General features: G+C 32.5%; 1 protein-coding gene across 3 annotated transcripts in view; it reads right to left on the bottom strand.

Annotated features, from left to right (window-relative positions):
- Nucleotides 1–13,086, bottom strand: part of LOC108972161 (putative glutamate synthase [NADPH]) — a 26,128-nt gene extending 13,042 nt beyond the window's left edge. For 2 of the 3 annotated variants that reach the window (XM_018938663.1, XM_018938665.1), the window contains exons 1-4: nucleotides 13,000–13,086; nucleotides 12,573–12,829; nucleotides 9,262–9,389; nucleotides 1,601–2,687 (exon numbers count right to left, since the gene is read on the bottom strand). In XM_018938663.1, the coding sequence (XP_018794208.1) occupies nucleotides 1,601–2,687; nucleotides 9,262–9,389; nucleotides 12,573–12,812 (1,455 nt within the window). In that variant the 5' untranslated portion in view covers nucleotides 12,813–12,829; nucleotides 13,000–13,086. Of the gene's footprint in view, nucleotides 1–1,600; nucleotides 2,688–9,261; nucleotides 9,390–12,572; nucleotides 12,845–12,999 lie in introns of those variants that run through there. The other variant, XM_018938664.1, reaches the window with a different exon arrangement.
- Nucleotides 13,087–13,684: the final 598 nt, after the last annotated feature.

Raw genomic sequence — 13,684 nt, 5'->3', positions numbered from 1 at the left:
AATGCTATTGTAAAATGCTTCTTCTTTATCACTTTTTTCAATCGCGCTGAATAAAAAAATATTATAATATATGTATATGTATATAAAATCAACAAGTCATACAAAAAAAAGATGATTCTGAGACACTATTTTGTGAAAACATAAAAATAATAAAAATTATCGTTTACGATTTAAAACTGGAATTTGACCTTTGACCAACCCTAGTGAAAATAAAATTCGGCACTTCAACTAAAACTTTTGTCATCTTGATAAAAATTGTAACATCGAAGTTCACATTTAGTTACCAAGGTAATTCCTTTTTAATGTTAGTGACTTATTTTAGCTTCTATTCTCTACATGCTTTGCGGTCATGTTTAATAAATGTAAAGTTATATTCGCATCTATCAAAAATCTCGAAGTGCATTAAGTAATTAAATTAGCTGCTGAGAGAATAATTATCTTATCTCCAAGATAATTCGTAATTAAAAAGTTTATAACTACATATTAAAAACAATGCACACACTTGAACTTCCATGGCATATTTTGAACTTTTTTTTCAGTAAGATTTTTTTTGTTGTTCCATATATTATTACTTAACATAACTATTAGTTCAATAAATACTTTATCATAGGTTACTTTGTCCTTATTTCTTTATGTTTACACGAGTTTCAATCCTTAAGGGCACACACTCGAACTTCTCTAACATTCATGTGGAATGATATATTCGGTATAATCAACTAGAAAGTCGAAAATCACTATTTTAGGGCCGAACGGATTTAAAGTCAACCAGCATATCGAAAACGATTTTATGAAGTGATTCATAGACAGATTCCGCCCATTTTTGGTACCGAACTATATCTACTATAATCGTTGATTTAAATTTGTTGACATATCTTATCATTATAGATTTCGAGTGAATAATATGACAGTGCTGTTCTGGGCGTCTACCCTATGACGAACATGAGTGTATAAGTGTCACAAATAATTTCTCATTCCTCGTATCCACCTCTGTTAATGGCGATAACATCGGAACAGTTAAAGAAATATGGCTTGAAAATCGTCTTGTTGCCATTAGAGAGAGAGACTTTCGAGATTCATCAAATTCATCATTACTGGTAACGAGACATAGGTTTATAAATATAAATTCAAAACTGATCAATAATCTGACGAATGGCGCTCCAAAAATGAGTCAAAACTGAAAAAACTTAAATTCACTGAAGACACTGAAACCATCCCAGCCGATGCTTTTAACAAGTGTATCGAAATAGATTAATGATTTTGAAGGCGGTAATAAAGATTTTTAGTAATATTTCTTTCTAAATTTAATTTAAAATAATCAATGGCAGATAAACATTTTATTGTATACTATCTATGAAAGCAGAGAAGGTCGTTTCGCTCACGGGCTGAAGGTGTAGGCAAAGATTTCAAATAAATTTGTAAACTCAATATCCGCTTTAAGCGTAAAAGCTAACAAAAAAAAGTTCAGCTTTTGTAATTGCTCACTTTCAGCAGGAAGTTATATAATAATCTCTGTACTTAATATATTAAAAAAAATTTAATTTGCTAATTTTTATTATCGCTTTAGTCATAGCAGTCATAGCAGAAATGAGAAATTAATTACCTTTTGCTGAAGCCACTCTGAATGTGGTCGAGATCTAGCGATGTGCTGTTTTAATTCCACATCCTGTATAAGCTTTTTTTCTTTGGTGTCAACTAACAGCATTCGACCTGGTTTCAAACGACTTTTCAAAACTACCTTTGATGCATCAACATCATAAACGCCCACTTCCGATGCCATTACAAGTACATTTTCATTTGTCACATAAAAACGTGATGGACGCAATCCATTTCGATCGAGTACAGCTCCTATATACCGACCATCGGTAAACGAAATTAAAGCAGGACCATCCCACGGCTCCATTACACAAGATGACCATTGGTAAAAGTCTCTTTTTTCCTGCGGCATGGTCTTATCATTTTGCCAGGCTTCAGGGACCATTGTCATTACAGCCTCTGGTAAAGAACGTCTGCTGGCCATCGTAAGAAATTCAAGAACGCAATCAAATGAGCCTGAATCCGATAGATTTGGTTCAACTACAGGATACAGTTTTTTGAGATCCTCCCCAAAAAGCTCACTCTGCATGACGCCCTCACGAGCCTTCATTAAATTTACATTTCCTCGCAAGGTATTTATTTCTCCGTTGTGCGCTATAACACGTAAAGGATGAGCACGTTCCCAGGACGGAAATGTATTTGTGGAAAATCGAGTATGAACCAAAGCCAAATATGTTTCGAAATTCGGATCTTGGAGATCGGTATAATATCCCCACAATTGATCAGAAGTGAACAACCCTTTATAAACCACAGTTTTGGAACATAAGGAGCAAATATAGAAACGGCGCCCTTCTTTAATTAATTCATGACTAGAACGTTTACGAAGCACATAAATTTGACGATCGAAAGCCTCTTGACTTAAATCTGAAGAACAGCCGACAAACACTTGTCGCGAAAGTGGTTCCGATTTCCGGGCGACGACTCCAATAGCATCTCTGTTTGTAGGAACAGTGCGCCAAGCCAAAACTTTAAGATTCAGTTCTTCTGCTAATTTAGCAAAATCAGTTTCTACCTCAGAGTGGGTTTTTTCGTCGCAGTAAATAATGCCTGTTGCATAATTGCCAAACGCAGGTAAAGTTACACCGACGGCGGACCTGAAATAAATTAAATAATCAATTTGTATGCTATTAAATGACATGTTCAATAATTGAATAAAAATGTCTTAGAGAAAATACTCATATTCATATACAAGGGGTTTTCCAAAGTAAACATGACTTCTTGAATTTAAATGTCGACTGGTGCGTTAGAATCTGCTATCTTTATGGATTGTTCAGTGAGAATTTCATGGCATTTCATCAGTTGGAAGTGAAGTTATTGTGTTTTAAATGTCAGTACGTCGGTGTTGTTGGTCGTGAGGACATAAATGACGACCAACATGTGGGCCAGATTAAAAGCCGTGATAACCGGAAATTCCATCGAAACTGCTCGTGAATTCATCAAAAACCAGCCAAAATCATCATTTAAATTCAGGGAAATGGAATTGAACATCTCCAAAACATCGATTTATCGCACATTGACCAAACGTTTGGGCTTACGAAAGGTGTGTGCACGGTTTATTCCGCACAAATTGACTGACGACCAAAAATTGCTCAGAATCCAACATTCGCAGCTTGTGACCAATTATTTGACCAAAAATCACATTTTAACCATTAACCACTCCCTGTATTCACTCATCATTGTATGATATGGCACGGTGCGACTTCTTCCTTTTCGAAAAAATGCATTTGCCCATTAAAGGAAAGCGTTATGCAGACGTAGAGGCTATTCAAAAAGCTTGGACCGGCATACTGGCGCGCATACCGGCCAACGAGCTAAAACACTCGTTCGACATGCTTTTGGACCGTGCAAAAATCTGTATTGAAGCAGAAGGAGACTATTTTGAATAAAATAAATTGATTTTGCCGTAAAACCCATTTGTCCTGTTTTTTTTCTTAGTTCTGTTTACTTTGGAACGCACCTTGTATGATGTGTAAAAATTATGTCATTTTATGTTTGTTTGGTTTGTAACTATGTTTTGATGAAATTGATATAATTTTCCGCTAAATATCGAATTTCTTCCTTCAAAATCTGAAATTTTAAAATTGCGATAAATCCTCTTGCGTTACCCTTGGGAATGAACCTTCATTTTGGATATGGTAAAGTTATAATCTGCGAATAATTGTTGTTCTTGCCGTATTTTTAAACATTTGTGAAAAATTTACCTATTTTCTTAATATTATATTTTAATGTACCATTATTTTCAATAAAGAGATGTTAACTGTGTAGTCACCAGGGTTGGGATTTTTTTCATTTAAAAATTTTAGAATAAAAATTAGATTTTTAATTTTAGATCAAAAATTACATTTAAAATTTTTACTATTAATTAAAAAAAAATGTTTAATTAAAATAAAAAGTAAAATTTTTAGTTCGAAAATCAGAATTCATAATTGATAAAATATAATATAAGTCGTTGATATGTAAGTGCTCAGAGTATTGAAGAAAATGGCTCGGTACGAGTTCCTATTCAACATAGTAGAAATAAATTTAATTTTCGGGATTACAAAATGAAAAATAGAATACAAATGTTAATCAAAATTTCTCTTGAAGTTATTATTTGCAACCCTAGTCGTCAGAAAAAATTCCGAAAAGCATGTGTGTTTTTGCACGAATTAACCCCATTCTTACTCGTCCTAAGGAAATTCGGTTGATTTAGGGATTGGTAGATGTGAACATTGAATATTTAAGCCGTTTTCGGGGCACCTGGACAGGAACCCAATCTCGATGGTTATCGAAATAAAAAAGTTATGATTCATTCGTTAGATAATAATTTTTCTCCAAGTAACGCCTAGAGGACTTTTCGAAATTTCAAATATCAACATTTTTAGAACACATTGAAATAAAAACTCAGTGTTAGCGAAACAATTACTAATTATCTTAATAGTCAGCGTTACCTGATAAATCTGTACATGAGTGTTCATAATGTTCATAATTTCAAAACGACCAACAAAGTTGTTCTTTGCCTAGATCCTTTTATTAATGCTGTACCGCAACGGTCTATATTTTTATAAAAACTTATTAAAGTTAGGCCGAGTGCAAATTAGTATGATGTAACCATCGATAGCTTTCCACTAGGCATACGACATGGTAAATTGAAATATCTCATAACAATTATGGAATCAGAAGTATTTGTCTTTATTGAAGGGATAAGCTCGGGTGTAACCGAGCATTTTACTCTCTAGCAACTTGCTAGGATCAAAGACTAAGAAAGACCAAATTCAGGTGTTGGCAAAACTTTATTTTAAAAACGTTGGGAAAGAATTCAATGTTCTTTGTTTGACAAAATCGAAGTTATATGGGACCTTAGGCAAGTTTTCACCTGATGGTATCCATTTTAGGTACAAAGACGCACCGTCATTGAAAATCATACTCTCCCAATTTTATTAAGGTAACTCACATATTTGTCAATATACGCGGTATAAAGTCATCCATAAGTTCCAAAATGTTTCTCTTACTTATATAGGTGATAAGGTAGTTATTGATCCAACTCAACCCATATTTGACATACTGGTATAATATTACCAGAATAGGATTTTTGCGAATTTCTATAATAAATCTTACAAATTGATCGACCGATATTTTCGATAAGAAGTTCGTAATAACAACATATTCAGTATCTAGGGGCTTCAACAGTTTTGGTCCGGTTTGAACACGTTTTATTATAAGGGCAAACCTCAGAGGCACTATTCGTGCAAAGCTGTATCCCGATTCATTCATGGGTGCTTACTTTGCATACTGGAAAGTGAAGGAATCAAATGGAATTTAAAATAGTGTTATAAAGGAAGCAGGCGTCGTAGTCCGATTTCACCTTGATACTGCAATGCAGAAATGTCCGAAAAATGTTACCTACCGAATTTGGTTGAACTCGGTCCGGCAATTCCCCAGATATAGGTATTCACCTAAATATACGCGGTTTCACGCCCACCAACCCAAATTTACTACCGGCTCTTATAAAGCCATAGCGAACCATCTCGGGTGTAAAAATTATGTCTTTGGCTTTTTTAGTTATTGATTTATCGCATTTTTAGTAGTTTTGAACCAAAACGTTACATGTGGAGTGAGCATGGTTATCATCCGATTTAAAGTATATGCAATCTGTTGTACAACAGGTTTGTATCTTATTTTTCGGGTTAGTTATGAATTTCGCTTAGTGACGTTTGGTGAACGTGCCAGTGGGTCATCTACGAACTTATCCTGTTATCTTTGCCAAAGGAACACGGACGGATAACTCCATATCTATCTCGAATAGCTTTAGGTGATATGCACAACGGTAAGAGGAACAAAACTATTATACTCTGTAGCAACATGTTGCAAGAGTATAAAAATTTAACATGCTGCTTTATATAGAGATAAATCCGATAGAGGAGATTTACAAGAGAATAAATAATTAAAAAGTTATTCCTCTGACACATTTACAATCAAAAGAGTACGTATTAGCAACGAGGACTTCTCCAGGTGAAATATAAGAATATTCCTCCGGTTCTGTACAGTCGTTAGAATCTGGATATACGAATTTAATTTAAAAGTATGAGGGGTTAACCCTGTTTCGCAATTAGTACTACATAAATACAATTCAATTCATTTTGTTTTAAGACGTCTAATATTTTGATAATACGAATTTAGAGAATTTCCATTACTGAATTTTTTATTTCCGCAATTTTTAGGTATTACAGCGACATCTACTTTATTAAGATTTCTACGTTTGGCTACAAATTCGCGTATAACTGCACTTGAAATTTTTCGATATGTTTTTATCATAACAAAAGTGAAACTTACGGATTGCAATATGATCAATTTTTAAATGCCCCGGAATGTAAGACTTATTGTCGTCAACCGAGGTATCCTTGGGGTATCTAGAAATAAACACCATTTCTTTAGATGGTATTACAATTTAACTTTTAATGGGAAATAACCTTATGTTCTGACGCTTAACACGGTTAGGTAAATCTTTAGAGGAATTGTGCTCTTTAGACAAAGAAAGCTTTCACTTTGAGATTGAATATTAATATATAAAAATAAAGTTCGGAAGGAAAAAACTCTTCAGAAAAGAAGAACTGAGATCATCATGATCGTTTATGGGCAGGCTTAGGAAAGTCGGGAAAATCAAACAACCTTTAGTAACGTCTAAATTTTCAGTGAAAAAAATCTAAGGTTATATCAAAAAAATAACAAATTCGTTAAAAAAAAAATTATATGAAAAAAACAACCACAACATTATCAAGTTTAAACGAACAAGAGAGTATACGGATAACACACTTTCAAATTTTGGATCAGTTTTACTATTGTGGATAGTTCAAATTACAAGTGAAAATACAAATTTGTTTATTTTGTAGTTTTAAAACGAAAGCCTTAAAATCAATTATTGTAATTCATAAAAAAAGAATTTATTCACTAAGAAAGAGCATAATACTATTGCGGATGCGCCAAAAGACTTGCTAGCGTAGTGTTGCATCAGAAGTGCTGTCCGATTTTTTTGACAACCTTATTCTGAGAAAACCTCACTAATTTATGAGGAAAAAATTTCGACGTTTATGTGAGGTTATTATTGATCAAAACTCACAAGAAAAAAGCATAAAAACTCACCACATGAGGTGAAAGGCACTTTGCTGTGAAGCAGCTGTTTTAAAAAACAATGAAGACAAAATTAAAAAACTTATTTATTTTGCATATTTATTAAATTCCAAAATGTGAAGCAGCTGCAGCATTACAGCAAATTATTTAAACATGAATATGTCCATATATGTACTTTTATTCACACTTAGAAAGACGTAAAATATACAAAGATCTTAAATTACATATTTATTATAATAAACAGACACACATATTTATAATATTATAGATAACGTTTTTGGAAGAATAGGTCCTCCATTCTATTTCAAAAAAGTAATTGCAAATTTCTGGAAAAATATTGAAATTAACAAAACAAACACAACCAATTTAGCATTGTGAGGTTTGCATTCCGATATCACCAATTTGTGAGGAAAATCTGAGCATTTAAGCTTTTGAATTCGAATAAGCATAAGGAAACCCTCACAAATAGCAAAGACCTCACAATAGTGAGGATGGTGATATTTGTGAGGACATGTGAAATAAGCTGTTAGCATTTGGTACAGTTTGCGCGATACGGGGGAGTAACGTTTGGGGAATATTGTGAGACTTGCAAGAATAACAGCCAGGCAACAACTTAAAATGTAAAATACCTTCATTAAAATCACTGTTGTAGTACATGGGAGTTGGGGTAGTATTAACTCGATTATATCTATTTTTCCCAATAGAACATACTATTAAAATGCCAAATAATAAAAAACCAATAATAAACAGTAAAATCAGCCGTATGTTCGAAAAGCCTGATATTAGTTATTTGAATTTAAACTGCGCGCGTCGAAGGATTTGGAGAATTATTTTTTTTTTTAGGTTGGTAGTACTGTCAGTCACATAAATGTCAAATTTCATGTCAAAGTATTCATTAGTGTTTGAGATACGTGTCGTTTTGTGAGCTGCTGAAAGTGAGTTTTTCGTTTTTTGCGATGTCGAAATTTGTTGAGCAAAGAATTCGCATTAAATGATCATTTCGCCAAAAACTCAACCCATATCGTATCATATCATATTATCCCACATCCCCTAACACATAAACCGATATTTTCGATCAAAAGTCACTATAGGTACTGGTGTCCAAATATTCGGTACCTAGGAGCTTTTTTGAACAATTTTTGTTCATAAGGTGGCATACAAATAAATACCGATTTATCGCTTAATGGGTATGTAAAGAAGTCACCCCTTTTGAACGAAGAACAACCTAAACAAGCAAAATTACCCCATTTAGATCGAAAGGCAACCTGAAGAGATTCAAGAGCAGTCATTTCATCCAGAAAGAACAACGGTTCGGTGTGGTTTGTGGGCCGGTAGAATCATCGGTCTATATTTCTTCAAAAATGATGCCGGTGAGAAGGTAACCGTCAATGGCGATAGCGATAAGCGACTATTTGCTACCTGAAATTGACACTCGTGATCTCTGCGACATTTCGTTTCAACAAGACGGCTTCACATCCCATGAATCAATCAAAACATCGCATCAATCAATGGATTTATTGAGAGAACACTTCGGGGAACAGATCACATTCGAATTTTCGGCTGTTCGATTGACTACCAAGATCGTGTAATAGATTAGTGATATTACCCTATATTGTCAAAAGTGTGCTAAATAATGTGCAAAGGTCCCATTAAAATTACCTCAATCCATTTTTAAATAAATTCGCGCAAAAAAAGTAATTTTTTACCATGAAAACACCAACCCCCCCTTAGCACCTCTCTCACTTTGGTTCGAGTGATTTCGATGACAGCTGACTTCGATCTTTCTCCTAATCAGGGCTTATTCACTCGCTATAACAATAACAACAATAACCACAGTTTGGTAGAATTATCCCGTTTTCTATAATCTTTGCGATTAAAATCCAAAAGAATACCGGTCGACACGTTATATCAGTGACACATTAGAAATATTGATGGAAAAGAGTTACCTAATAAATAAATATGAAATTTAAAAAGCCATAAGGCACTTGTACCCTTATATGTATGTTAGTACACATTTCATAAGCAGATTAAATAAATGATTGAAAATGATTGAATACATACAGTTCTTTGGCATATAAATTATGCGGTATTGATGTCTTCACTCCTGCTCCATCACCAGTGTCATTATCACATGCGCAAGCGCCACGATGATTCATCCGTTCGGACAAAGTCTGCGCATCTCGTAAAATCTAAAGGATTAAAATAAATAATGTAAATGTAAAGTATTTGCGGTTTATTACTGATAGATAAACATATTTTAGGTTACATAATTACGCTATTACGTATCTATTACAGGAAAATATTTACAATAAGTGTGGATAGCAACCACAGACAATCTAGTTCGTCGTCGCCATTCTGTGTATATTGTCGATTACTATCAACACTTGTAATAGTTAGACTTGCATGTATGCATAGCGAAATATCGATTAAATAAAGTTGTATTTGGATTGAAATATCATAGCACCCAACTTGGCTTTTGCCGAAATGAACTTATTAACTGGGAGAAGTTATTACCATGGTGTCAAAAGTAACATCGTAAATTATGCAAGTAACAATATCTTTTAAGTGTTAAATCCACTTGAATTAAACTATATCTTTGCTGGCGCACGCAACCCCATTAATAATTGTAAGCAAAACCTATTAGTGATCTTTTTTTTTTACTATTTTTTCTAACAGCAAATCCCAGAATATGGATTTTGTGTAGCCAAAATTTTAATTCGAACATAAAACCAATACAATCAATGAAATCATGTTTTCAAATAAATATCATTTACTATTTACTAGTTTTTGCAACTTATTACATTGGCAAGCGATTTAAAGAAATTATTTATCTAAATAATATAGAAGACTACTAGAATATAGATACTAGTATACCTGCGTTGGATACTACAACAGGATTTGACTTTGCGAAAAGCTACAGAAACCAGGCTACTTGAAAGTGCAGACTATAACCTCGAGTGTCCTTTTTTGTTGAGCACTGCCCCGGTATTTATTATTTGGCAGTATTGCCCAATTTTTTTACAAAGACGGAAAATAATAACGATTATAAGAATTTAAAGCAGTCTTGTTTGGTAGACTTAACTTTGTAATTCGTCGTAACATTATTTAATTTTTAAGCTTTGACTGTGTTTTTCGAGTTGATTATATCAATCTTATATTATATTAAATTATGCTCTTAATAAAAAATAAACAAACAATCAAGAATATTGGTGTGAATATTTACTGTTAGTATCTGCTAGCAGACATAGAGATCAAGATTACAAGTTACTGAAACTGAAAACTAACAAAGAAAAAAACGCTTTTCCAGTAAAAGAAACAAAATTTATATTCAGTTGCATGTGTACATATTTTGCATTCACTACTTTGTTCCCAGCTTTTTTTATTCGATATAAAATAAAAATGTTGGATACAAATTACATATATCCCCTAAATGCACTCATAGTAGTAGCTTCTGCAGCCTAGATGTGTATTTATTAATATAACCGTAAATTTAAAAATAATGAATATTGTTTAACATAAAACAAATTCAGTTCAAATTTAAATACGAAGGTGCGAATACCTACATACATATATGCATTACTTTTCATCTCATATTGCGTAAGAGTTATTTAATACTCAACACAACTATTACTTTGTAAGCAATAAATAAAAGTTATAAAATAACTCTTATTTTGTAAGAGAAAATATATATCAAAATATAATAATTATTTTTTAGGGAAAAAATAAAAAAACAAATTTTACATTTTTGTCATATAAACAAAAATTTTCTACTACTACATCATATTTTTACCTACATATGTATATCTGACCCTTCCCTCATATTGATTTTTTATTCAAAAATTATGCAACATCTGTTATTTTCTGTGCCTGGTATTAAGTTGTTCCTACACGATTTTTAATTACTCTGGCACATCTGAAGTGCAAAAAATTTACATAAGCGCTACATATAGAGAGGAGAGTTACATTTATAAAATTCTTACAAATTTTTTTGTTTGGCGTCCCTCGTAACTTTTTTTATATCCACTCAGAAGTGTTCGGCAGTGCGAGGACCATGCTGCCGAATACATTACATGAATAATTTTGTTTTGAAACCATTTCTTAGATTCTTTTGAAATATCATGAGGGTTATTATATTGTTTGTAAACCCATCCCAATGGCATATCGTCTTTAACCTAAGTAAGAACTAGGTCCTCCAGATTGTTATCAGTGTAATAAATGGCGTCCGTAGTTCCTAACACAACTCCATAACATCAACTTGAGGTCTCTATGCCTTATGTTTGTCTTTGTATATTTTGAGGTGACATATGAATCCCCTTCATATGACATATTATTTTTACTTACCAGAGTCGGACTAAACAATATTTTTCTGGTCAGTGCATAGAATCTAGTGCCAAACTGACAAGATGTTTGTTTATCATCTTTAGGCACAAATACAAGTATCCGTTTTATTTGCACCCTCTTCAGTAAAGGTACTTTAACTTCAACTTTTTCTTATCTTTGAAGTTGACATTGGCATATGCAATTTATTATTTGTCTGTCTGCCTCTCTTTTCGTCTTCTAACAACCAATTTTTGCAGCTTCATATCATTATGTCCTTATTATTTCGAACACATCTTTGTGAACAAATATTATACAATTGTTGATTATTGTTAAAACTTTCGGGATTTATTTATTACAATTATTTAAGTATTCATATCAATTGGAAAAACTTGATTCGACTCATAATTGTGCATCACATATATATTTGTAATGAATGGAATATTATTAAATCTTAATTATTAAACTTCGCTTTTCACAACAAGTTTTACCAAGAATCAACCAATTTGGACTTTTTAAAGAAAAGAAAATAGAATTTTCCTTGTAATATTTTACAGAACGAGAGATTCCCCAATGTTCATAATACTCCCGAGTTTGAGTTTGACCTTGAAATGACATTCCAAACTCATCTTTGAGATGTAATTTAGAGATTGATCTCTTAGGCATATATCTTAAACGATATAGCCAGCAAAGTAATTTTTCATTTTGAATATATAAATATAAGAAAAACTATTACATTTAGGTACATGTCTCCCAAATTGAATAGTTAACTGCTAATATTTAGTTTTAATATTTATATATGACTTTTGATGGATTATATACGGCACATTGTAAATAGAATATTTAATTTGCTGTTTAGGCAGAATGTATAATTTCACTATAAACAAAAGATTGAGAAAATATCAACAATACCTTAAATAAATATATATATAGAAATATATGTATGTATCTGCACAATTATGTGTGTAGATGTAGATGTACATGTATGTATATATATATATATATATATATATGCATTTCTTCCGGCGAGTATATAATATATTTTTTAAAATTACCTTATGGGACTGAGTTCCATCAATAGAAACGATAAAACCAACACCACATGCCTCATGTTCGTTCTGAGGGTCGTACAATCCTTGAGCTAATGGAGCCTCCCATATATTTGTTTCTGGGTTTGATGATTCTTTCAACAAATTTCCATTTTGATTATTAGTTTCTTGAATGGTCGAAATATTATGTTCGCAAGTGATTTTCATGTCTTGTGTATGCAAATTTAATAGTTTATTCGTTATCATATAAATTCCTTGAAAACCTATTTGGAATGAAACTTAATACATTTACTTAAATCTTCAACAATATTTGAAAGCGCATATATAATGAACTAAAAAAAAAATTCTGCGTGTATCACGTTTTAATTGCATATAACTAAAATATGTCACTGGCAAATATTTGAATAACTATTTTTAATATTAATGTACATACTTCACACAACTAAAACTGCTGATTTTCCACTAACGAATGAAGAATATGAAAAACAACCAATTAGCAAATTTAGTTAATTCCCATCGCTATGTAATCGTATAAGAAAACCGGATACTCTTAAAGTCGATATCAATATTTTATGTCGCAGTGTAGGTACAGATTATGATTAAGTACACAGATTCAAAATAATATTATATTAATATCCATTTCTAATTTCTTTGTTCCCAGAAACCAAGCGTCTGGATATCACAAGTCGAATCGGCTAGTTTAATCGTCGTTGATAATTTCAAAAGAATTATACAGAGAGGGACTACGCTAAATAATTACAAGGGCTATTTTAGTTTCAGGCTGTGACAATTATGGTCAAGAATGAAGAGGCAACATAGAAAAACTATTTACAAATTACAGCCAATTTGACAGTTTTCTAATTCTTATCACTCTTGAATTTTGTTGGTTCCACATCTAGGCTGTAGGGCTTCGGCGTTGTGATGCTGGCCTTGGTTAGGTAGCTGCACACCTTGCGCATATTCAAGTGCTCTCTCACAATATCATGAACCACAGATTTTAATAAATTTAATTAATCTGGCAATAAAAGGAATCGTAGTTGACGGTCTAAGTTCAAAACCACTTACAGAAATAAATCACGCGAAAATGTTTGTTCTGACTTTCCTGGTGCTCCGAGACA

The sequence above is a fragment of the Bactrocera latifrons genome, unplaced genomic scaffold, assembly GCF_001853355.1.
Source record: "Bactrocera latifrons isolate USDA-ARS-PBARC rearing strain unplaced genomic scaffold, ASM185335v1 scaffold_381, whole genome shotgun sequence".
Lineage (NCBI taxonomy): Eukaryota > Metazoa > Arthropoda > Insecta > Diptera > Tephritidae > Bactrocera > Bactrocera latifrons.
This window is presented reverse-complemented; position numbering and strand designations above follow the sequence as displayed.